Genomic DNA, 27,679 nt, shown 5'->3' with positions numbered 1-27,679 from the left:
CGTTTAGAATGATCCACCCTCACCCCTGGGCCACCTCTGTCCCACCTTTTCCCCTCTGAATCATTCACTCCAACTAGCATGGCTCCAACTCCAAGTGTGTTGGTTTTGCAGTGCACCAGCAGGGCACATCTCATGAATTTGCTTTGCCTTTGCTTGCCTATTCATTGTTTGCTGAGATAGTTTACAATAATTTACTTTAAAAATGAGTTATTAATAATGTTTTAAATGAAATTTCTTTGCTTTCGAACTGCCAGTAAGCTGTTGCATGTCTTTGATAGTGCCACCTTAAACTGGAAGAATTATATTGGAAGGTATTCTAAGGGACCGGATAGATGATAATTTGGAACGGCATGGACTGATTAAGGATAGTCAGCATGGCTTTGCGTGTGATGTGTCATGTCTAACCAATCTTATAGAGATTTTTGATGAAGATACCAGGAAAGTGATGAAGACAAGGCTGTGGATGTTGTTTACATGGACTTTAACAAGGCATTTGACAAGGTCCCACATGGAACATTGGTCAAGAAGGTTTAGTCAAGATGTGAAAATAAATGGAATTAGACATTGGCTTTGTGGGAGAAGCCAGAGAGTGGTAGTAGATAGTTGCCTCTCTGACTGGAGGCTTGTGACTGGTAGAGTGCCACGGGGATCGGTGCTGTGTCCATCGTTGTCACCTATATCTATGATCTGGATGATAATGTGGTTAATTGGATCAGCAAATTTGTGGATGACACCAAGATTGAGAGTGTAGTAGACAGCGGGAAAGACTATCATGGCTTGCAGTGGGATCTGGATCAGGTGGAAAATTGGGCTAAAAAATGGCTGATGGAATTTAATGCAGACAAGTGCAAGGTGTTGCGCTTCGGTAGAACCAACCAAGGTATCTCTTACACAGGGAATGGTAAGGCACTGAAGAGTGTGGTAGAACAACAGTATCTAGGAATACAGATCCATAATTTGTTGAAAGTGACATCACAGGTTGGTAGAGTTGTAGAGAAATCTTTTGGCACTTTGGCCTTCATAAATCAAAGTAGTGAGTACAGGAGATAAGATGCTATGTTGAAGTTATATAAGGCAGTGGTGAAGCCTAATTTGGAGTGTTTTGTGCGGTTTTGGTCACCAGCCTACAGGAAAGGCGTAAATAAGGTTGAAAGAGTACAGAGAAAATTTACAAGGATGATGCCAGGTATTGAAGACCTTGGTTATAAGGAAAGATTGAATAGATTAGGACTTTATTCCTTGGAACATAGAAGATTGAGAGGAAATTTGATAGAGGTATACAAAATTATAAGGGGTATAGTTAGGTTAAGTGCAAGTAGGGCTTTTCCACTGAGGCTGGGTAGAAGGAACTCCAACCAGAGGTCATGGATTAAGGGTGAAAGGTGAAAAGTTTAATGGGAACAGGAGGAAAACTTCTTCACTCAGGGGCAATGAGAGTGTGGAATGAACTGCCAACACAAGTGGTGCATGCAAGCTCGATTTCAACATTTTAGCGAAATTTGCATAGGTACATGGATGGTAGGGGTATGGAGGACTATGGTCCTGGTGCAGGTTGATGGGAGTCGGCAGTTTAAGTGGGTTTGGCATAGACAAAATGGGTCAAACAGCCTGCTTCTGTGCTGTACTTTCTATGACTCTTTGACTCAAGTATGAATAATTCAGCTGAGTACAGAAAGCCACAACAGTGGTGTTTACCAAAAAGCTAAGATCCCAGTAAAGTAGGTTTGGACAAAAGTTTGGGTTATTGATAATTACAATTCCTTTCAAAAGTAATCTTGACCATTACTTTGTACTCTCTGAAAGTAGACAATTTTTTTTGCAATTTTGTGTGTAAGTGATGATGATCATGATCAGTTGTTTAATTTGGCCTTGACATTTTGTAGTAATACTCAGAATGGACATTAGAGTGCACTGTTTAATGACCAACACAGATATACATTCACCAAGACACCCAGGGATTTCGTTTTTCATTTTCTCTGACTTACTGTAAGTAACTTGTATTTTTCAAATGACAATATGGGGCCTATTTCCTCACATGCAAGACAGAAAGCAGGTAAATAAATTATGCCAGCATTATGACACTTTTTAGCTTTAATAGCTCTTAGACAAAAAAATATAATTTTGATTTTTAAGTAATGCATCCTATCATAATGCATAAACATATAGTTTAAAATTTAAGGTATATACATTAACTTTCTCTAATGATTGGCCACTACATTTTTACATTTTTGCATGTCAGTGTTATCCATAGATTTTCAAAGGAATTAGTTAATCTTGATTTGCATGTAAAATAGCCAACAATATATATTTCTTAAAACATATTCTGTCACAGTATTCACAGAGAGATCAGTACCAATTATGAAAAGAATTGGTTCTGTTTATACTGGCAGTCAGGAACTCAATGAAGACATCAGGTCATCTTTGCAAGCGGTTTTCCAATTCAAGCCTAACAGCAAGCCTACAAGGACTGAAGGATTATTACACATCTGAGCATTAATCAGATCAGGAGAAAACTCAACCTCTCGATTGCAGTTTCTGTTTGTCTTTTCAGTAGTGGGGTAACAAACAGATCTCAAAATACTCATACAAACCTTTCATTTCCGATCGATTGCCCATCTATTATTTACTATTTTCAATATTAGATATTTCCCTAATAATACATTGTGTGCCTCCCGTCACTGTTGTTGAAATGCAATGGTCAGGTTGAAGACAAAGATTGCTGAAAGTGGGGCTTGTTCCCAGTACCAGCTGCTGTAAAGATCTCGGCAAAGTAGATTATAGTTAATTCTGAGTGCAGAACTGATGTTGCTTATGGCTGAGCAGAAAATCCTGGTATTTCATGTTTGTTAGTGTCACCAAGACAAGGATAATTAAATAGGAGGAGCTATATACTGTAAATGCAAGTTCAAAGCATGTGAGCTTGAACTGATATTGCATTATACCCATTAGTACCCATTTTTCTTCAAATAAATTACAAAGCAATCAAAATGGAACCATGTTGGCAGTCTATCTTCCTGCATCAAGGCTCCCCCCGGTGCAAGGCTTCCTGACGTTTTTTACGCTAATGACCAATATCATTAAGTAAGGGGTCTGTGGACCCCAGGCTGGAAACCCCACTAAACTGATGCAGTCCAAGTACCCCATTGTCTCTTGAAACAATTAGAAAATTGTAAGGAGTAATGAAAGAGAAGTGAATTGTTACTGCATTTTCTCCTTAAGAAATAATAATGTTTTTCACAGCCACTGGCAGTTAATATAATAATACCAACACAGAGCCCCACATTTACCCATAATATTATCCTGCAAGTAACACAAAGTAAACAATTAAGTGAATGCTTTAGTGGTGTCACTAGCATTGACCTCAAGTTTACTACTTTCGGAAGTGCATAAAGAGAAATGGATTACTGATTGCTCAGATTGCACATCTGAATTTAAGTGTGATGCAGAAAGGCAAACAAGGAAGGAGATAAGATGAATGGATCTCAACAATATAGGAATTTGCAGACTTGAAATTTCCATTCAAATTATGACATTTTCCATTTTCCATTTTCCAAGCAATTCTGATGAAGTGTTGAATTGTGTTAATTTTCCTGTTAGTGTGTCAATTCTCATGCCTTGTCATAGAAAACCTAAAAGCCCTAACTTCCAAAAGGAAAACTAATTCAGTTTTTCCTTGTATAAAGAGACTCAATGATATTAAACTTACAAAACTCTCCAAAAAAATCTATGCTGCCATCTTGTGGTGAAGTTTATATTTGCATCTGTAGCTCAAAATATGCAAGTTCCCACATAAGTAAACGTGCATCAATAACTTTTTAATGAATTTATTTTAACAAATCTGACCTCAAACATGATATTACATTTCCTGGGAAGACCAAAGAAGTACCATAAGCTACACCATCAAAAATAATTTGCAGGATAAAGGCAGAGACACTCTATTGTCAGATCTTTCAGACAGATTTTTATGTGTATTATCAAAAAGGTTGCATCCTTTTTGGCCTCTCTCTGTCTAAAAAGCTTTCCAAAACTGCACTAGGCGAGAAAGATAAATGGAGGAGAATGATACTGAACCGTCTTTCCACTGAGGCATTAAATAAAAGCTGCATCTGCCAGTTTAGATGGTCAGATTTCCTAAGCACTCTACGGAGACTATCAGTGGACTTGTCCTGTGCTCTGGCTTGCATCATTCTCAATCATGAACACAAGTAATATCTATTTTCAGGAGGGGATTTGGGAGAAGATGCAGCCATTTGTCTTCCTCTGGCTTCCCTAATGAGATTGTTTCACCACATCTAGTGAACATGGGGGAAGGGAAGGTGACCAAGCCCTTTTGAAGCTCTGGTACCATTTGAGTTTGAATGGCTGTGATATGCATCTGAAATGCAGCCTGCAACTGGTTTCTCTGTCACAATTTTTGCAGAACCTTCTTTTGTTAGTATTAAATATATCCATAAAAACAACTGCATTCAACTGAATCTGCTTAACCCTCCTAACTCTGATAATCTGCTCGGGACTTTCATGGTACTGAATAGGGAGATTTTCCAGACTATTGGTTACTACTAATATGACCCAAATACACTTTTAATTCACATTTTTTGATATGTTATGCAGTAGCACAGTAAGTTTACTTGGAACCCAGCAAGTTTAATGGAAGTGAGAGAAACGGGAGTTCAGGGGGAGCATGGGAAATTGAGTCAGTGGGTTTAATGAGAATATGGGAAACAGCACCCAGTGAGTCAGATATCAAACAGTGGTATCACAGAGGGCTGCAAATGTTTTAATCTGAAGCAACAAACAATCCCTGGAGGAACTCTGCATGTACAACAGCGTCTAAAATCACAGATGCTGCTGGAAGGTGCCGAGTTGCCGAGGTCCTCCAGCAGACTGATTATTTTAACCAACAATAAGATAGTGAATTATTGGGGTTTTACTGTATGCTGTTGGGAGAATAGCATGAAAATGAAAGAACCACGCGGCCCTCCATTGGTCCGAGCTGTCTACATGTTACACAAGCCGTGGCAGTATGATACAAAGACAAGCTGTTGACCATGCAGCATGCTCTCCCTCTCCATCCAGCTGATGAATCCAAAGGAACAGCAGAGAATGATACAATTTGCAAGAATTGCCAGTCAACATTGAACTCAATGTGGGACTGCCTTAGGGATTCCAGCTTCAGATTTTTCCTTGGGGTTTACTCCTGAAGCCTCTCCCCTGAGTGTATATAGCCATGAGACAGCAAAGGCTTGAGATCAGTTTTCCTTCTTCTAGATGAGCTGCCATCCATCTGCCTGAAGCGACTGGTTTTAAGTCACCAGTCGCCTTTGCCCCTTCTTCTGTCAGTAGAAACAGTTCCGCCAGGCTTAACAGCTAAGCCACGCCTGAAGACCAGGAGCAGCTGGACTTGGTGTTCAGAGGTTATTTGAGATGCATGCCATTGGGAGCATTTAATAGGTATAACAACCTTAAGAAACCAATGTAAGGACACATCTCTATCATTCCACATATTCACAGTGTATCCTGATACACAGAGAAGTTGTTCCAGCCGCTTATTTTTGAAGTTCCATGAAAGAGCAATTGAAAATTGCTCTGGCTGGCAATGAAAATTAAGATTGAGCAAGAGGACAAAATTGGACATCTCAGACAGTTGTAGGAGTGGAGACGGTAACAGATGCATAGAGAATTTCAACATGAGAATTTTAAAAACAAGCAAGTCACTGGCTTGCAGGACAATGTTGGAATTGTCAAACCGGAATGAAGTGTTCATCAGCTATTCTGCTGGAACAGGCATGGAATGATCTTAATGTGTTGTCCTCATGGAGAAATGACATTGTAGGATTTTCTCAAATGTTGTCAGCTTAGACTCAGACAATGACCAGGGAGAGCTGAGTACTCTGTCATTCTGACTGGTAACCACAGGAAAAAGCATCAGAAGAAGTAAAAATGGGAGGAGGAAGTTCTCGATCTTTGCTGAAAAATGCATACAAGTGGAATTTGGGTAAGGGCAGGATGTGTTGGTGTGCTTCATTGCATAGTAAAATTGTAAAGGCTTTGGCCGTTTATATATAGAACATTATCAAATGAGGATATCAAAAAAGAATTAGTGTCTTCAGTAGAAGAAAAGATGGTGAATGTGCTAAGACGTTATCTTGAAATTTGATTTCACCTTTCTTTTTGGTGCTGCCAGCTGCAGATTGTGCTTTGTGTTAATTCTCAATTACGTCCCTATCAAAAATATCTTCAGATTGGCCAGTCAAGTCGTCCAGTGTCAGGAGAAGCCAAGAAGATAGAGACCCTTTTTATGTCATGACTAATACAGCAACGTGGTTACATTGTGATTGTTCAACAATGGTCATAGGTCGCACCCTAAAGTAATTTGTTTTAATGAGGATGCAAATGAACCATTGTGCAGAGTGATAATAGATGCATACATCTATTGCAGGAAAAACTGTCAGATTTACTAAAGTGAATAACCTGCAGAAATTTCTGTGGAAATGATGGCTGGAATTATTTACTCGAGGTTAATTTGAATTTTTGGCAGATTTGCTCTTTAAATACTACCATTCAGTCCCATTTCCAGGCTGTGTAGAAAAACTGATCTTTATCCCTAGGGTTAAATTCAGTGTAAAAATACTCGCTAATTTAAAATGCAGAACCTGGATTACACCAAGTCCTCATTATCCACAACACAGACTTCCTATGGATAACAAAAAATGTAGATTCAGTGACAGTCACAGGCAATAACAGTAAGGCTGCTATCGATCCATAGATGTAACAGCTTCTATTTGCATTTTGGTTTTCACTTTTCAGTGTGGTTTATTTTTGATTGATTGCATCCTTACAGGGAGGTGATTCTGACTTTTATTCTGCCTCCCATGGCAGGTTTTGGCTAATGGCTTCCACTGAAGAAAGAACAGCAGAACTGTCACTGCCTTATCTATGCTTCCATCCGTGCAAACCCACCCATGTTCCCAAATAATGGCCTTCTCAGCCCTTGAATTTCCAACCACAATAGAAGTCATGTATCAATGTTGCTCTTGCTTTTTAATTTACCTGCTTTAAACAATGGTGATTATAAAATTTGAGAAGTTATATAATTTTTCATGTTTGTGAAGAACGAACCCTAGAGAAGAATAAGCCATGGCTCCCAACCCTGGCATCCAACATGGATGTTTCTACTTACCAGCATGAGTCCTCAATTGCAATCCAACTCAGAGAAAATGAGATTTTTCAGAAGCATCAGGGAGGACTCTTGAAGAATACGTAGTCTTGAAGAAGGGTCTCTGCCCAAAACTTCAACTGTCTATTCACTTCCATAGCTGCTGCCTGGCCTGCTGAGTTCCTCCAGCATTTTGTGTGTGTTGCTTTGCATCTCCAGCATCTGCAGACTTTCTCGTGTTAATGTTTACCAACATTCCCAGTAAAACTCAGTCTTCCATGTGATTATGCAGAGCCACAAATAGTAAATTGGCTGATGACAAGAATGAGGTGTAATATGTGTTGGCTGCATGCTGAAGCCAGCAGCTTAATGCTGTAGGCCTGCTTCATTTATTGAGGACTTATCTGATGGAAGTTAGCTCCTGGCATTTTCTAACTTTCCATTGCAGTACGGAATTAGCTCAGCACATTTAATCTTGATATTGTTCTTAACTTATTATCTTTAAACTGACTGCAGAAGCAGATCTATGGACACTAATTCTTTGAGATGATTGCCTTTCAATTATATATTTTCCCCGTCTGTTCTGTAGGGAGATTGGGTGCTTATGAGAAGGTGCAGTTTAGGTGAATCTGTTTGGATGCACTGGTGTTGCCCCCTTTCTATTGTGCTGTGGTACTGCTGACTCACCTCCGGTGGCAGCACCTGCTGAGATGCTACGTGACCTGCTGAGTTCCTTCAGCAGTTTGTTTCTACAAATTCCAGCATCTTCAGTCTCTCGTGCAGCCAAATATAAACCTGTTATGGACCAGCTGCTGGTACCTGCACTTCCAGATGGCTACACTAGGCCCAGATGTCGGCACCGAGTCTCAGTGTCAACAAGGCATTAAAAGACGGCGATTGAATGATAAAGACCAGATAAGGAAAACTGAATAATGTGCAGTTCAGCCAAACAGGAAAATGCCGACATTATCTCTTCTAGGGCATTGTGTGTTTTCTGATGACTAGATCATCCAAGCTCACTCCCTTGCTGCCCCATCGCAGGATGGTAGCAGTATATGCCTGCTGCACCAGAAGCAAATCCTAACAGTTGCCTTAAAAGAGCTGCCCATTGTGAGCTGGGGAGAGGGGGTAAGGGGAAAGGTCTGCTCTCTATTTATTATGGAGTAAGCAATTTGTCATCAATCTCATCCATCTTCTTTCAGACCCATTGAGTGTTTGCAGCTTGACACTGTGCAAGCAACTTAATTTACATTTCTACCAGCTCCTGCCGTCCTGGTCAAGCCCTCCTGCTTAGAACTGGGCCTGTTTGCTCCTGTCTACTGAGACTGTGATATGTGATTACCAGACTCCCTGCAGTCTTCACTTGCAACTGCATGCAGTTGTTGGGGGATTATAGGCTAGGCCGATGGTATGTGATGTTGACAGTTTTATCTGACAACACCTGAAGCTGGGTCTTATTGCCTTTACGGCACCCAATTTCATGCTTGATAAACATTTTGCTTCACTCTTTTCCACAATCCATTCAAGGTCTGGGTGGAGGATAATATGCTTTCAATACGATTTCTGTCAAAATTGTGCTGGCAAATGAGGTCAATGTAAGACGCACATACTATGCCACAGATTGGGCATGAGACACTCGACAGGGCAGGCAGTTAGCTTGGGAGATGACACCCTGCTTCTGCAGTTTGTGCTGATTTTGTTTGTACACATCAAAGGGAACCCAATTCCTAGTACTATCCTGTATGCTCTCTCTGCACTTTGAGCTGTCACAAGCATTGGATCCTGCAAGTCTGTAGCTCACGACACAGTTAGTAGAGCTTCTGCCTCTCTGATCCCATAACCCACATTCTTTACCAACCTTCAGTGCTGTCTGTGGGGAATTTTCACTTCCTTCTTGTGCCTGTGTGTGTGTCCTCCAAGTGCTCCAGTTTCTTCTCTCATCCCAGAGGCATACAGGTTGATAGGTTAATTGGTCACTGTAAATTGCCTCTGGTGTGTAGATGTGCGATAGAACTTTGGGAAGAGTTGATGGAATGCAGGAAGAATGAAATGAGTTAGCCTGATGGTGAGCCAGTGCCCAATCGGAAAAAGCTACATGGACGTTATTGCAGGGCTAGGGAGAGTTGCATTGGATCAGAGATCAGGAAATTTTATGTCAAAAAGAGGAAGAGATCACGACAAATAGCAAAGTTACAATGGTTGTGGTGTTGATGGAAGTGGGGTGATTAAATGATGGGGACCAAGGAAATGGGATTTTGTTTACCTTGGAGACACAAGAGACTGCAGATGTTGAGATCTGGAACAACACACAAGATGGTGAAAATTTAATGGATCAGGCTCCATTATTGAGAGAAATGGTCTCAACCAATGGACTGTCCATTTCTCTCCATAGATGGAGCCTGACCCATTGAGTTCCTCCAGCACCTTGCTCGTTGCTAATGTTTCACTGAACCTCAGTGACTTGAAGTCTGGCATAGTGGTTTGAAAGCCATATTAACCTTAAAATACCTAACCGTTGGACCTCCTGGATTAATGCTGCCCAGGTTCCCCAGCAATGCTCCAGGAATTTGTGTGAGGAGGAAAACAAATCTCAAACCATACAGCCTGTCATAGAAATTGTGTTGGTGTTGGGAAAGAGAGTGATGAGTAGCAAGTGTCTTGTTGAACTATCTGAGTGACACAAAAATACTCAGAAATTATAGTTACTGTATTGCACTCACAGCAAAAAAAAATCAATTGCACAGCACTGATAAACCTATTGCCTTACGTTTTTTCTTGGTTAACTCTCCTCTGCTGCTGATTTGCTGAGTGCTTCCAACATTTTCTGTTTTCATTCTGAAATATTGGTGTTATGGAATTTCTGGGCTGTTTTAGTTCCGGGTTGCTGTAATTAAAATCAATGCCCTTTCTATTCTTGCACATACCAATATGGACATGTAAGCCTTTGTGTTCAGTACCACCGTGTATTAGTAGCATTGAATACAGCCAATATCAAAATGAATATTTAATAATTTATAGAGTATTTATTTAAATTAGCCCCGCTGGGCATTTATTTTTATCTTATTTTGAGTTAAGTATTTAAATGAGTTTATACTGGAGGTTGAAAGGATAAGTGGTTTGTAGAATTAGATTTTGCCCATTTACCCTCAAGGTAATCAGTACTTTACGAAAGATCAATTTCTGTTATCTTACCTTTTCTTTCTTTAAAACCATCGCAGGTTGCTGCGTATTCAGATTTTTTTCTCTCTCTTTTTCCCTGCAGGAAAACACCATGGAGCCCCAGATATTGATGGCGATATTGATTACATAGCATCGATCCTAGCCAAAAAAGTTGATAGTTCACATACGCTACGGCTAGATGCAGTAGGTAAATGTGCTCACTGTTCATTCAGCATATGAGAAGGCTTAAGAGCTAATTCTAAATGTGAAATAAATTGTTTTGAGACCCTTTGTATCCTTTGTTTAAGGCCCCTGCTGGGTTTTGTTCCTATGTTTCCACCAATGATGCAGGCAGGTTCTCTGCTGGTCACCATTACCTGCTGTAAAATGGTGACACTTTGATCTGTTACTGTGATGATTGCAGCACTGTCAGCTCAGACTTGAATGTTGTCAGCTGTATTGAAGGCAAGAGGGAAAGCTGATGTGAATAAATGAAGCTAACATCAAAATGAACAACAGCAAAATAAAGGTTTCACCTGCTTATCCTGGATTTTGCTATTCGCGTCCTATTATGCACATAAACATAAGTTTCATATTATCTAAGTCAGTGGCGATAAATCTGATTCTGAACCTACTTTGTGTGTTTCAATGTCCCCATTAACTTCCTTTGGTTTCCTGCTCTTTTGTTCAGTGAAACTGTAATCTTATTCCTAAATTTTTCCATTGTAGTTATTCCTTCATACCAAAAAGTCCTCTAGCACCTTGTGTTCCAACATCTGTAACCTTTACTATGCTTTCTTATCACCCTATTGGTGACAGGAGTTTACAATCATCGCCATTAAATGCTTTACAACTTTCTTCCATCCTTCCATGAAGTTTGTCTTTTTTCACCGTGTCTCTCAATTCAGCATGATTCTAATCCCTAGATATACAAAGATGCTGCAAGATCTAGCCATTGAAATCAACAATGCTCAAATAATTAGCTGCCTGGCAGCAGAAAGAAACACAATTTAAGGTCTATGATCTTGCGTTAGACCTGGGGAAAGTTAAAACCTGGCAAATTTTTAAATCCCAGAGAATGGGAAAGGAGTGAGGGAAAAGTATGAGATAGAACAGAAGGAATTTTCTGAGAGGCTAGAGACCAGCAGAAGTTGAATGAAGAGAGAGTGGCAGTTGTTGCCTGGACTGTATTCGGTGTTTCAATTCTGCCTTCAGGTGCACCCCAGATGACAAGAAAGTTCCATTTCTAAGAACTGTTAATAACCCTAACATTTTTCAAACCAGAAATATGACCGGCCAGCCATATACTTACTTAAAAACGTAGGCCAACCAAAGACCATGTGTAGATAAACCAGGGTGTGTATCTCAACCATTCAAAAATTGTTGTGAGCCAAGGTTGCACATGGCAGACGATGCCTGCAGCCCCCGCAGCAGAAGTAAATCCCTCACACCTGTGTCCCAGTTGCTCATTTGTGTAAAGTCAGGCATTCCTCAGTTGGACAGAACCTTTATATTTGCTGGCACCACAGGAAGGAGCTTTACTTAAACAGAAATATGGGAAATTTGGAAATTGGTACAGAGAAATTCAAGGACAGTTTTAATGGAGCTGAATCCAGCCCATGCCATACACCTTTCACTATACCAACCCGCATAAAAGTTGCTGGTGAACGCAGCAGGCCAGGCAGCATCTCTAGGAAGAGGTACAGTCTACGTTTCGGGCCGAGACCCTTCGTCAGGACTAACTGAAAGAAGAGCTAGTAAAAGATTTGAAAGTGGGAGGGGAGAGGGAGATCCAAAATGATAGGAGAAGACAGGAGGGGGAGGGATGGAACCAAGAGCTGGACAGTTGTTTGGCAAAAGGGATATGAGAGGATCATGGGACGGGAGGCCTAAGGAAAAAGAAAGGGGGAGGGGGGAAGCCCAGAGGATGGGCAAGGAGTATAGTGAGAAGGACAGAGGGAGAAAAAGGAGAGAGAGAGAGAGAGAGAGAGAATATATAATAAATAAATAATGGGATGGGGTACAAGGGGGAAGTGGGGCATTAACAGAAGTTAGAGAAGTCAATATTCATTCCATCACTCTACCACTTCTCTCATCCCCCAGCTCTGTCCTTGTAGCCTCTCTGCTCTTTTTGCCGCTGTGTAACTCCAAACAAATTCTGCATAACCACTCTAAGGGTGAGCACTCAGTGATGTCTGTGGATCCTGAGACCCTGTTCAATCTGCCCTGATGACATTCAGAAGGCTTAACCTTGTCAAAGACCATTGAACAGCTTTAAATGCTTTTGATTATCTGATAACTAAAATGGTTTGTAAAAACTAAAATAATTTTAAAATACATGCTAATAAAAAATGAAATAAAGAAAAATGTATCATTTACCTACGCTCAGTGGCCACTTTGTGGTACCTAATATGTTCAATGTGTTGTTCATTCAGAGATGCTTTTTTGCACTCCACTGTTGTAACTCGTGGTTACTGAGTTACTTGTTACCATCGTGTCAGCTTGAACCAGTCTGGCCATCGTCCTCTGACCATATTAACAAGGTGTTTTCACTCACAGAGCCTCCACTTACTGGATGATTTTTGCTTCTCACAACATTCTTTATCAATGATAGATGCTGTTATGCGTGGAAATCCCAGGAGATCAGCAGTTTCTGAGATACTCAAACCACCCCATCTGGCACCAGTATTCATTCCTCAGAAAGTCACTTAGATCACATTTCTTCCCCATTCTGATGTTTGGTCTGAACCTGCACTGATGAGCCTAATAAATGTGTACCTAATAAAGTGGCCACTGAGTGTATAGTTGCCTTTTATAGTTCTGGATGGTAAATTCTAGATGGTGTAAAGTGCAAGAACCAGAATTCGTCACTAGTCTGGATAACCACATGAATGTAATGTTGCAGCAAGGCTCAGGTGATAGTAACTCCAGACCTGACCTGAATGCGATGGTACACCAACATCTGACATCCAGTGCGTTCCTGACCTGAGTTCTGCTATGCACAGGTGTAGACATTAGAAATGTGGTGTCCTATCAAGAGTGCCTCACCGACAGTTCCCTTCTGAAATGCCATAAAAAGACGTGTTTCAGCCCAAAGTGCTCGAGATTATGAAGAGTTTGTAAAGTTAGTGGGGCAAACTGTTTTCATTGCTAGGAAGGTCAGCACTGGTGGGGGAGGGGAACATTCTTAAGATCAGGGGCAAGATCCAAGGAGAATCTTTGCATACAGGGATCATGCCCAGCTCCCTGCTTTGCATTGGCCCTGGAGTGATTCCCCATGGCTTCACAGATCCAGTTGAGCAAGAAGCCTCCACCCATGAAGTGGTGCAGTTTGTCAGCCATGGAACCCAGTCCCTTTGATGCCTCTGTTAATTTAGAGTTGAAGTAGATTTCACTGATCAAATAAAATATGTTAAAATTAACGTATTTGATTAAAGATATTGAAATTACAAAAAGAGAAATAGAATTAAACTTTTTAACTTCATTTATCATTCTGGTCCCCATCCATGAATGAGATCGTGTTACAATATACTAACAGTGGCTGATCTAAATCAAGGGAAGGAAGTAGAAGTGATTTAGCTGTAAAATACATATTCAAGTTTTCCTGTGGGATTTCCACCAGTTCTGTGCAGAACTGGAAGTCCTGTTTGAGATGAGGAAGGAGGGAAGAAGGATGAGGAACTGAAAGCTAAAGAGAATTAAGGAAGGGTGGATGAGGAAAGTGGAAGGTGGAGTGAAAGGGAGGAGGAGAAAGGCAAGGAAGAAAGAGAAAGGGGGTCTTGTTTGAGGATAGTAATGGGATGTGTTGTAAGCATGGTTACATTAGATCAGGAGTTCCCGACCTTTTTAATATCATGGACCAATAACATTAAGCAAGGGGTCTGTGGACCCCAGCTGGAAACCCCTGCATCAGATCAATTGTAGGCAGTAACTGACTAGGAATAAATATTTGCCAAATCAGTTTGCATGAAGATAACTAGTGCCTTCAGCGGATGTAGGTGCAAATTGTAAATTACTTGGACTCCCTCTGCCCTTCCCTGCAGCAGGGCAAGAAAGATGAGTGTGATGAAATTGTAGACAGCAATCTATCTATCTTCTATATCCTTGTGATATTGTGGAGTCAGGAATTCTATGTACTGCCATGTCTTAAAATTACAAAAGGAATCTTTTGGTCAAATATAAGTTTCTGATCCATCATCTTTGTTTACAGATGACAGGATGCAGGCTGTTAAACTACAAGATGAATCAAGAGCAGTTCGTGCAGATATACCATCCAATAAAGATGAGTCCATTTTGACCACACACACACCGCAAAAAAAACCTACTAAAGTGTCAGCAGTGAAGAGTGACCCAAAGAAAGCCCCTGTTCCTGTCGCTGATGCCGTCCTGCTCAGTAAGTATTTATTGCATTTCAAATAAATTGGGTGTGTGAACTCTTTTCTGTTTCATGGATGCTGTTTTGATTACATGTTGTTTACAAAATGGTAAGAGAAAATTATGTGCAGTTTGTGATATTCAAGCTAAACAGTGCATCTCAATGTGTTAATTAAAATGGACACATTAGGTATGCAGAGTAGATGGTTAGTGACCTCAATCCTCATGATGCATATTTGAAACCCAGCCTGCTAATTTGGTTATTATCTACCTAATCCATTTTGTTAATGGCACATAGGAAATGTGCATCTAAAAGAAGTTCCTCCCTGCACCTCGTTTGGTGCATTGGTGGCAACCTTGCCATTTCTTTAGCGTTTGTCTGTTTTACAAAGCCGAGTTACTAGTTTAGCACTCAATCCAGCACAGATGGAAAATGTGCAAGGAGTCGGCCAGGTTCGAACCCATGACTTCTTGTTCTGAAGTCCGAGTATGGAAACCACTACACCCCTGGCAAAGGCCATCTACAAGAAGGGAGAACATAACTTCCCCTCACCAATCAATAGTATTTAAATAAATCCTCCTAGAGCTTGTTGGGTGTTGGACAGGTCAGGGCACTTGTTCAAACTGTGCTCAGGGGCAGTTTTCAGGGAAAATAAGATCTCTTGAGTACAAATGTACATATTCTCTAGTGGAAATATCTCCAGTGTGATCAAGAAAAGAAGAAGAGGGGTACATTATCAGGGGAAAGAGTAGGAAGAGGGTATTGGACTCTGGGATGTGGGTCATACATGCACCTAATAGAGGGAAATCTTGTCTGGAACCTGTTCAAGGAGACCCAATACACGTTGACACAGCTCTGTTTAAGACGCAACACAATCTTGATATTATGCAGTCATAATAATCAATGTGACTCCACAGGAGGAGGAAGGTGACAGCCAAGTCTAGATGAGAGGCTTGGTTTGGAAGGACACTTTTAATAGCCCTTTTTTTTAACCTTATGATGCTAGTTCACCGTTAATAAAACAAAGCAAATGAGACATTTCATGGGTATATTCAGCAAGATCAGGCTTGGGCAGGTAGGTGACTGCCAAGTGACTGTTCGGAAATTACCACCTTCAGCAATAGGGAACTTCAGTGCATACTCTTGATGTTCAATGGTATCAATGTTTCTAAGTCCTCTATCCTGTGAACTTGGAAATAAATATTTATAATAATGTACTTGGGATTTATATTTTATCAGTATAGCTGGTACACTTTGGAAGGTTGGTATTCTGTAACAATGGTCTTTTCCTGACTTTGTGTTCCTTGTAGATGAAAAGGGCAAGTCAAAACTCTCTCTCACGCTGTCTGATATTTTATCAATAGTTTCAAGCAAGCTATTCACTGCCTCAAACATACATTCATCCATATCCATCAGGTTTCATCTATAACACAGGTTCACAACCTGGGGTCCAACAGACCCCTCGCTTAATGGTAAGGGTCCATGGCATGAAAAAAAGAGTTGGGAACCCCTGATCTGGAGGCTACTAATCAAAGTCACTATCTAAGTACATTGGAGCAGGACTCATGTATGTGACTTCTCTCTCTGACGAATCAAAATCTGGCCTTCTCTTAGGCTGAAGGCCATTAATGAGTGGTAATTCACTGTGTAGAAATTTGACATCTTAACAATCCTATTTAATGCACCCTATCATAAAATCTAATTTACTACTCATCCTAGATTAGGTGATGGATGTCACCTCTTGAGTTTCTTCTGGCTCCGGAGAGTAGTTCTTGATTTCTGAAAGAGGGAGATGAATAAAGGGATGGGGTATGTAAGTACTAAACACTACTTATAAAGCAATGGAACAAAAATAGGAGAAAAAGCTTTTACATTTGATTTATCATATTCGAAGACTTCTGCACCACCACTGCAGTTGCTGCTCAAATAATGGCCACAGAGACAATTGATATAATCTATAATGATAGTATGGAGATTACTTCTGTACAAGATAAGGATCTGAATTTATTTGGATCTTGAAATTAACCTAATATGATGTACTTGTCCTAGTTGTATATTTGGTTAGCTATGCAGTTATTTATTCATGATTAGTTATTCATGCAAAAAAAAATAGCCTGCAAAATAATCTGCAAGTGTTAGTTCTGGTAGTGTTCATAGGTATGATGGAGCTTGGAATTTTCAGTGTGAGCCAAAATAGAATTTTTCCTTGGGTTGTGATAAGGGTGTAAAAATGGAGCAACATGTGAATTGAGACTGATGTATTCACTAACCTTGACCTTGACCATGCACATAAGGTCATTGAATCTTTTCCAGTATTACATCCAATTAGATTCATTGCATTCACCTCAAGGGGTATTTCATGTTAACAACTGTTCATTCTGGAGCTGGATGGTTTGTGAGGCCTTTGAGTGCCATGGGCCTCTGTTCATTACCTCTTCCAGCAAGATATCCAAGGACACCTTCGAAAATCTTGGCCTTGTTCTGCCACTAGCTTCATCCATGAGTCTATGTCCAAAACCTTCTGCCTCTAGTTGAAAGGAATATGTATAGGCATTTATGAGTTGGTCATGGTTTCAATTAGCTCCAATTAGCATCACTGGTGATAGCTCAAAGTTCAAAGTAAATTTTATTATCATAGTTCATATATATCACCATATATAATCCTGAGATTTATTTTCCTATGGGCATACTCAGCAAATCTATAGAACAGTAACTATAACAGGATCAATGAAAGATCAATCAGAGTATAGAAGACAAGAAACTGCAAATGCAAATATAAATAAATAGTAATGAATAAAGACAACATGAGATAACAAGATAAAGGGTCCTTAAAGTGAGATCATTGGTTGTGGGAGCATCTCAATGTTTGGGCAAGTGAGTGTAGTTATCCCCTTTGTTCAAGAGCCTGATGGTTGTGGGATAATAACTGTTCTTGAACTCGGTGGTGCCAGTCCCAAGGCTCTTGTACTTTCTACCTGATGGCAGCAGCAAGAAAATAGCATAGCTTGGGTAGTGGGGATCTTTGATGGATGCTGCTTTCCTGCAGTAGCATTTCACGTACTCAGTGGTTGGAATAAGTATATTCCGTGATTTACTGGGCCGGGTCCTGAGAGCTCCTAAGAGTACAAGCCAACAGCACATGTTCGAGTAATCAACAGCAGTGGTGGACTTTGGAGTCTCAATAATGAGCTGTGGGCATAAATTACAGGTGTGACCTGCATGATTCAGGTCCACATTTTCTAGTATGATCCAATTAATTCCCCTTCCATGAGCTGCGAGGCAGAAGCACCAACCACTGCATCACCTTGCATTTGATTTTGATGTATTAATTGGTCTTCATTTCTTAATCTCCCTCACTGGTCTTCATGTTGACCTTTTGGTGAATTTAATAGTGCTGCTATATTTTTTTAAAATCCAGAACACAAATACTTATAGGTTATTATTTGTATTATTTTTAGCATGAATCTATCAGCATTCTTAATGTAAATAAAGAGTTTGGATTTTTAATGCAATGAAATCTGAGTGAGAGTATGTACTATAGATTTCCAGTTTGTTGTGTAGACAGTTTCATTAGCATCAAAGTGCAAACCTAATAATCACATATCCACAGCTTAATTAAGCAATCACCATGTATTTCAGACTCCTGCTAATCTCAGGCTATTGAATTGTGAAGTACCATATAATTGGTGACTGACTATATCAGCCAACTCCTAAAATAAACAGCATGACTATCTTTGAAACAAAAAGTTTCAATTTCCCATTTATATGACACGAATGGGAGTTCATGTCCTGATTAATATGGGAGAAGTCAATTTATCCAATGCAGCTCATTCCTAATGGTTTCCAAAAATTGGAATTGTAAATCAGAACTTGGGATTTTAATTTCCCTCTCATTGTGGCCAGTGAATCATCAAATGCAGTAGTACCAGACCATGACCACCCCATTGCTTATTGCGACCCTCTGTATGTAATTGCCTCACATAAATGAAAGCTGACACTTTACATGCAGGTGTCACTCATATCTCAGTAATTAATAAAGAATGTGGAAAGATGTTTGGAAAAGTTCTTGTATCAGTAATTTTCACCTTTTTTTGGTGTACTTTAGCCAACAAAATATAAATCTATCTTCTACAAGATACAACTATGAAATCTGGGTATTTGGAAATTCCTATGGTTCAACGTCTGACTCATTGGGTCCCCAATTCCCTGGCACACTTTTGCACACCAGGACCCAGTGCCTGCGTTTGTTTTCAAACATTTGGAGCCTCTGTTTCTCATACTGTCTTTCACACACTGAAGCCCTGGTTCACTCACGCTTTTAAACTTGCTTCTATTTCCTTCGCTTCCCTGGAACTACCTGAGTGTAATGGAATATTTATTATTCTACTGTGCAACATCTTTCTTTATGAAAGTGAATTTAAAAGTATATTTGTATATTATTCCACTAGTCAGAAAAATCTGCTAGAATGGCACCACAAAAATATCAAGTTTTCTGGATAAATGGAGTTTTACTGTTACAGTTTTTGGAGAACTAAGGAATTATTAGACTGATACTGACCATTCTTTTCATTGTGTTACCTTAAAAGTCTTGTGCTTTTCAATAGTATTTTAAGAAGGTGAGAGTGCGAGCTTATAGCTAATTCTGACACGGATTTATATCCTTTTGCTCCATTAACTGCAATTTATCACTTCCTTGTATTTCAATTCTGTCCTCCCCTGTCTATGACTAGATAGACATGGACTTAAGCCACAGATTGCATTTGTTGCTGTTTGGTGCCCACACTACACCACCTGCTCCTGTAATGGCATTGAATTGCTCCCAGTCTACCCAAAATGGAGATGTGGCAACTTTAACTAGTGCATTTTACATACGAAGTGCTAGTAGCATATTCCTATAATGTATGTATAACGTATTTGACAAAATTGTGTGGGATAATTGAGTCACTATCAAGAATTGAAAAAGAAATGTATCATTTTCTAAGTAAATGTTATGCTAATTAGAAGTTCTATTTCCAGAGAAAACTTTACTTCAGACCACCTAATCTGTTGTACAACCATTGCCTTCCAAGTAAGTGAAGGAGTCTGTTCAAAGTGAGGGTGATATCTGTTTTGATTTAATGAAGTGCAAGATTAGATGGTAATGTATTTATGAAGAGGAATATAGAAAGCAATTAACATTTGCTGTTATTTATTCCTCAGCTCTAATCATCACATGCACAGTGGCAGGTATTTCAGGATTAATAGTTGCTGGTATCTACTGGTACAGGTAAGTCTACTTAAATTTTTGATGTGGATGAATAAGAAGACATTAAAGCTCAGAATGGAATGGAATTATTTTACTCTGTGTGTGCATGTGTGTGTGTGGGGGCAGGGGGGGCAGGGGAGAAGTAAGAAAGGTGGAAACCAGAGGAGGGTTACCTGAAATTAGAAAAATTAATGTGAGGTCCAACACAAAAAAGAGGAACAACTACCCTTTTTCTGCCTGTGAAATCTGCAATCCAATGGTATGAACACTGAATTTTCAAATTTCAGGTAACCTTCTTCCTCCTTCTCCATCTCTGGTCCACTTATTTTTGTTACCTACATCCTCCAATCCCTATCACCCATTTTGTCCACCTCCCTCTCCACTATTCCATCCATCTAGTACCCACACATCTCACCCACAGGCTCTCTCCCTTTCCTCCATTTGGTCTTGATTTCAGCTGTATTTCATCTCTCTCCTAATGCTTCCCATAATCACCTCCCTTACTTATCAGACTCAAGAACTGGTCACCTTTGTGTTACTTCCCTCCCTCTATAGCTGTCTTCATATTCACCTTCTCTCAACCTGGCTCCATCTTCCTCTTTATTTTTCTGAATCCATCTCCACCTTCCATTACCCTGTTTGATTTGTCCATCATCCTTCATCCTTCCTCAATCCACCAATCATCTCTGGTCTTGCATCATCACTTTACCCTTTCTCTTTATACGCGCTCTCTCCCTTCTCCATTTTTGTCCTGATGCAGGGTTTTGAAACCAAATGTTTACAATTCCTGCCCACCTTCCTCCAACAGATGTTGCTTGGCATGCTGAGTGTCTCCAGCGATTGTTGGTCATTGTGGGACACCAAAGGTCACAGACCTCCAATCAGAAAAACACCCCTCTGCTGCCCTCTATCTTCTATGACCAAGCCAATTCTGGATTCAATTTACCAGCTAACCATGGAATCCATGTGACTTAACCTTCTAGACCAGCCTACCATGAGGGACCTTGTCAACTGTTTTACTAAAGTCCATGTAGACCCCATCTACAGCTCCACCCTCATAATTATCTTTGGCACTCTTGTAATTGTTCAAACAATTTATGCGACAGGACCTCCCTGTACAAAGTCATACTGACCCATCTCTACTAAGTCCAAGATCTTCCATATGTGAATAAAAATCTTATCCCTGAGAATCTTCTCCAGTAATTTCTCTGCCACTGATGTAAAACTCCCCGTTATCCTGTAATTTCCTAGTTTGCCCCCATTGCCCATTTGAAACAAAGTTGGCTATTCTCCAGTCTTCTGGCATCTCACCCATAGCTAAAGAGAACACAGATTTCTATCATTGCCCTAGTAATTTCCTTCCCTCCCTGGGTACCATGGGATATATCCCATCAGACCCTGGAGACATTCACCATATTGATTTAAAAGACACCCAGTGCCTCTTCAACATCCTGCAGAAAATCACCATACCCGTCTCCATTCTTCCAATCATCTTTCTCCTTGGTGAATACCGATGCAAAGTACTGATTTAGTATCCTACCCACTTTCTCTGGTTCCATGCTTAAATTCCTTGCTTTGAACTTCAGTGGATATATTGCATATAAAGATACCTTGGGATTCTACTTAATTCTGCTTGCCAAGAATATTTTATGGCCCTTTCTTGTTTAAGTTCTTTCCTGCTTCTTTTTATATTCTTTAAGGACCTTCATTGATTTCATCTTCCCATTACAAAGCACATATGAAGAATTACCTAAAATCAGAAATAAAAAGTGATAATGCTATTAAATAAGCTCCTGACTGGGAAACCCAATTTCCTCTTCAGGTATATTGTGCAGATATCCATTTGCCTTGCTGAAAAACTGGACAAATTTCAGGTATTATCTGTGATTACACATCTTTAAAGCCACAACTGGTGGAATGCCTATGTTTCTATAGTACTGTGTCTTGTACTGTGCTGCTGCTAAGAAAAGCTCATTTTTATGGTATGAACAGTAGGTACATATGCCTATAACAACAAAAAACTTGAACTGGAACATGAATGTGAGCACTGTGGAGCCCTGAAAACTGAAAACATGAGCATCTAAAATTATTCAAAAGTCATGTGCACACTAGTTCATTTCTTCGTTGGAGTCATCAGAGTGATAATTAAGGCAAAGGTGAATATATTTAATACCATCTCATCCAGCCCAGGAAATGGGAAACTCCTGGTGGTTTCTTTAGTGATTGCTGCACTTGCCTTTGCTAATCTAACATCATAAGATATAATGATAAACAGTTCTTATGAAGAGTCTTGGCTTGAAACATCAATTGTTCTTTTTCCTCCATGGATGCTGCCTGACCTGCTGAGTTCCTCCTGAATTTTGTGTATGTTGCTCAAGATTTCCAGTGTCTGCAGAATCTTTTGTATCTCATCAGGGGATATAATCTCGCTCAAATAAAATGTAATTTATTTGTCACTTTGCATAGGAATGTGTTTTCACATTTTTTTAATATATCTGTGCACTTGTAATACTACTGTAACTCTGCAATTTCCTTTGGGATCAATAAAATATCTATCCATCTATCTAATTATAGGCTACAGAAAGAGGTGAAGTTAACTCAGAAAGTAGATTATGTAGGCTACGGCAAAACTGGACCCAATGCCCAAACTGAGAAATCCCTGGTAAGTTCAGGATGCCGTCTATACCTAAACTGAAACTTGTGTGATCACTAATCTGCAATGTTAACTGTTTCTCTCCCCAACCCTAGATTCTGCCTGACTTCTAGGTATTCCTGTTTTTATTGCAATTAATTCTATGATAACTGCTTGAGGGATTGATATGGTATAACAAAAATGCAAGTTCTTTCACTGTGCTACAAAGAATCAACCCTTTAAATGAGTATTGCTTCACTAAATGCCCATGCAAATGCAAGTGGTATAATGTCACTAAATTCGTCACTTCAACGTAAATCTTTTTTCTCTCTTTTAAAAATTTTCCCTTCATTCCTCCAAGACAGAAATTCTGAATTATTCCTGGTACAATACCCTCATCTAGAACCCTCGAAAGCAAAAATAAGTCCTCTAATTTTGACCTCTTTAGGCAACTCTGAATTTAAGTGCTCAATCTTTTGCTCAAACTGTTTCCCTGCAATCCTTCAAAGTGCCCAACGCCATTGGCACCATCGCTAAGCGACGGTCTATTGAAGCGACAGTTTCTTGCAAGATTGGTGTTGGGGACTTGATTATGTGTTATACCATGTTTGAGACGGAAATGGTTTTAATTATATAGGTTAACAGGTTTGTCCAGGTTTCTTTTTTCTTGTCTCTTTGATATGATTGTCTATGCGAACTGCTTTGCCTTTCTAATTTGTTGGTGCTAGAGGGGGGGCGGTTAACGTCAGTGTTCAGTGTCTGACATTGCTAAGTGACACTCACAGATGTTACAAAGTAAAGAGTTGAATGCGGGGGTGGGAAGGGGGTAACTCAGGGCTCCACCACCAGCTTACAACAACAGATCCAGGGGAAGATGAGCAACACAGATAAATTAGAAAATCTTACTATTGTATCATTTAATGTTAGAGGATTAAACTCTCCCTACAAGTGTTCAAAGGTTTTAGATTTCTTACGCAGAAAGAAAATAGATATTGCGCTGTTACAGGAAATGCATCTTAAACCTAATGACATTCCCAGGGTTCAAAACCGCTTTTATAAACGCGTTGTGGCATCTGCTGATGGTACTCATATGAAAGGAGTCATGATGTTAATGAGACGTAATATTAATGTATCAATTGAAAGGACTGGCGCTGACAATAAAGGACGTCTAGCTTTTTGCTACACATTCATTCAGGGTAAAAAAAAAGTTGCATTCATTAGCCTATATGCCCCAACTATATTCGAGGTTGAATTTTTTCCCTCAGTTACCTCACAATTACTGAAGTTAAGTGACTACCAACTATGTGTTGGTTTGGACATGAATGCTTTGGTAAACATTAACCTCGATAAATCTTCCTCAACTATATCAAGCTCTCAAGAATCTGCTTCCAAAGACTTAACCTTTTTCTAATGGATTTAAATTTATCTGATCTGTGGAGGGTGCATAATCCATCTGATAAAGACTATACCTTCTTCTCTACAAGACATAAAACTTCCTCTCGGATAGATTACATTCTTATATCCTCCAGTCTGCTGCCTTTAGTACACTCAATAGAATTTTTGCCCAGACATCTATCTGATCACAACCCAGTCATATCTACTTTTAATGATGGCAAAATTAAAAATAAGGCTACTAGGTGGAGGTTTAACTCCACCCTTCTAAAAAAAAGGACTAATTTCTATCACAACTGAGAAAAAAACTGACAGAATTTATAAATATAAATAAAAATAGTGTCTCAGATGTGACAGTGATTTGGGCCTCCATCAAGGGTTTCTTACGAAATAACGCCATATGGTTCAGTTCTCACCTACATAAAAGCCAGCTTCAAAAGATTTCCACCCTAGAAGAAGAAAGTAAGGTTTTGGAGAATGATCTCGAAAGGATATACACCATAACAAAAGAAAACGAGCTCAAAACAAAACAAGCAGAATTAAATGATTTATTAAGAAGCAGGGCAGAATATATGATCCATATAACCAAACATAAGTATTACACAGAAGGCAGCAGACCAAGCCATCTTTTAGCTCTAATGCTCAAACAACAGGAAGCTAAAAGGTCCATATCAGCGATTAGATGTGCTAAACGTGGAGTAGTATCTTCAACAGAGGAAGTAAATGAGACATTCAAGAATTACTTTAAAGAGCTATATACAAGTGGTTCAGTTCCTTCTGAGAATAACTTCTCAGATTTTTTTAGTGGATTAGACTTCCCTACGTTGTCATTAGAGGACACCAAAACTCTAGACTCTCCTATTACACTGGATGAGCTACTTAAAGCAGTCAAAGCTACAAATAAGGGCCATACGTCAGGCATAGATGGCATACCTGTGGAACTTTACCTAGCACTTTGAGATAATCTTGAACCAGTATGGTTAGAAACATTAAATTATGCTTTTGGAAATGGCGCTTTCTATAGAGATCTAAACACAGCCCTGATCACAGTTATACCAAAGCCCGGTAAGGACCCCTTGGAGTGTGCCATTTACTGTCCAATCTCATTGATAAATGCCGACCTCAAGATATTTTCCAAAGTCTTAACCAGTAGACTTGAGACAGTAGTTGGGAAAGTAATTAGCCCAGATCAAACGGGCTTTATCAGGGGGCGTCTCGCATCTGATAATATTCACCGGCTCTTACACGTACTGAATGCAACACGTAAAATCCCACCTGCCTGTGGCCTGCTATTTCTAGATGCTGAAAAAGCGTTCGATCGCCTTGAATGGCCATATCTTTGGAGAGTTCTAAAAGAATTTAAGTTTGGCGATAAATTTATCAATATGATTCAAACACTGTATGCTAATCCTTCAGCCCGGGTATGTGTGGAAGGAGGTTTCTCAGAGTTATTTGACATAGGACGGGGCACATGACAAGGGGACCCTTTGTCTCCTTTAATTTTTACTATATCTATTGAACCACTTGCACATTTAATTAGAAACTCTCCTCAGATCTCCCCTATTACAATAGGCACAACATCGCATTCAATATCACTTTATGCAGATGACACACTAGTTTATATGGCAAATGTTCAACAAACTCTCCCCTATGTTTTAAAAACACTGGGACAATTTGGATTTCTTTCAGGATACAAAGTTAATTTGTCAGAATCAGCACTGATGCTGATTAATACAGATAAAAGTAAGGTGTCTCTCCCTCCCCAGATTAAGGTTACAAATGAGGTCCTCTACTTGGCTATTAAAGTTAATACTTCCCTATCATCTGTGGCTAAAACAAATTACTCTTTAATTCTGAAAAAAATAGAAGAAGATTTTAATAGATGGAGACACCTGCCAGCATCAGTCCCAGCCCGTATATCGGTCATTAACATGAACATCTTACCCCGCATTAATTTTATCAGCTCAATGATCCCACTTACAGCTCCGGCAGGATATTGCCAAAAACTGGACTCCTTACTACGATGCTATGTTTGGAACGGTAAACGACCCAATATAAAATGGTCAGCTCTGCAATTCAAAAAGTTGGATGGGGGATTGGCATGTCCAAATTTTAAATTGTATCGCTGGGCATTTGTATTAAAAAGTCTTAGCTATTGGATGGAGGAGGATAAAGTTTCATCATGGAAAAATATAGGACAAGAGCTAATAGCACCAATAAGGTTGAAGGACTTCCTCCTTATAGATATGTCTATCAAAAAATCTGATTTGTATTACGGTCCAATTTTAACCCATATGCTACAAGTGTTTAGAGCAGCAGAAAAATTTCTGAAATTTAAAAGCCTATGGTGCAAATCATCTCCATTATGGAATAATAATTGTTTTCTATCTGGGGGGAAACCATTCACTAACAGAACTTAGGAGGATAAAGGTTTTACTACTCTTCAAGATATTAATGGGGCAAGTACTGTCCTTAGCTTTCAAGAACTGATATCTCGATATAATATTGATAAACACTCTCTTTTCTTCTACTTTCGAGTAAGATCAACTTGTAAAGCCTACGGCATTCCCTGGCGGTCAGATTTAAAGGACCATCCCATTTTAAGTTGGAGACAGAGTGCTCCAGGACAGATAGTGTCATATATCTATCATAAATTTAACTTCCAGAATTATATACCCACATCGGGAATGAAAGCCTGGGATAGGGACATATCTGAATTGGGACAAGACTTAGACTGGGATGCGAGTTGGGACAATGCTGCCGGTGCTTCGAAAAACCCAAATTATCGGTATATACACTTGAAATTTTATCATAGAGCATATTTAACACCGAGAATTAGACATCAAATGGAACTGGTTCCTGACCCATATTGCTCATTTTGCCCCCACGGAACCATTGGCTCTTTTATACATGTTGAATGGGAATGTCCAGGGGTTTTTGATTTGTGGGGGAAGGTTATCAGTACTCTTACAGAACTGACAGGGGTACAATTACCAATGAACCCCACTGTACATCTTCTGAATGATGACTCCCATCTTTCCCTTATGGAAAAAACACGCAAAATCTGGCTGGCAGGCCTGACTGCAGCTAAGAAGGTTGTAGTCCAGCGTTGGAAACCTCCCCATGATATTTCAAATACTCACTGGCTTCAGAGCTTTTTGGACATTTCTTACCTGGAACTTTCATCAGCAAGAGTAAATGATGCACGACCAAACACAATCTTAATGTGGACAAATTTGATATCTAACTTAAAAGATCTTTTGTTGAAATAGGAATGCTTTGTCTGTGTATGTACTACTATTCAGTTGGTTGGTGGAGGGGAGAGGGATAGGGGGGAGAGAGGAGTTGAGGGGGGATGGTGATGAAGGTTGGGGGGTGGCTGGGTTAAACAATCAAAATGTAATTGGCAATTGGTTGTATTGAACGTAATTTGTTGGTGTTGCAATAAAAAATTAATAATAAAAAAAATTAAAAAATTTTTAGAAAGTGCCCAGGAGCATCTAGCATGTTTATACAGCTTTTGTCATTGATCACATCCATGAAGCAATGAACTGATGTAAAATTAGTGTCTATCTTGGCAACACTTTGGCTTCCAAAATCCTCACTTTATAACAGTTTACATGGTTAAGTTTTGTCATGACTGAGCAGGTGACAAATCAGCATATAGGAGGGAGATTGAAAATCTGACTGTGTGGTGCCGCAACACCTTCTTACTGTCAG

At 39.6% G+C, this 27,679-nt stretch overlaps 1 protein-coding gene across 2 annotated transcripts in view; it reads left to right on the top strand.

Moving 5' to 3' along the window:
- The window catches only part of LOC134359936 (neural proliferation differentiation and control protein 1-like), a 229,874-nt gene that overhangs the window by 187,242 nt on the left and 14,953 nt on the right, over window positions 1–27,679 (top strand). For both annotated transcript variants that reach the window (XM_063073802.1, XM_063073803.1), the window contains 4 exons: window positions 10,419–10,523; window positions 14,526–14,708; window positions 19,890–19,956; window positions 22,510–22,597. In XM_063073802.1, the coding sequence (XP_062929872.1) occupies window positions 10,419–10,523; window positions 14,526–14,708; window positions 19,890–19,956; window positions 22,510–22,597 (443 nt within the window). The remainder of the gene's footprint in view (window positions 1–10,418; window positions 10,524–14,525; window positions 14,709–19,889; window positions 19,957–22,509; window positions 22,598–27,679) is intronic.

This window comes from Mobula hypostoma, chromosome 21, assembly GCF_963921235.1.
Source record: "Mobula hypostoma chromosome 21, sMobHyp1.1, whole genome shotgun sequence".
In the NCBI taxonomy this organism is placed as follows: domain Eukaryota; kingdom Metazoa; phylum Chordata; class Chondrichthyes; order Myliobatiformes; family Myliobatidae; genus Mobula; species Mobula hypostoma.
The sequence above is the reverse complement of the archived record's forward strand: the minus strand, read 5'-3'. Positions and strand labels throughout refer to the sequence as shown.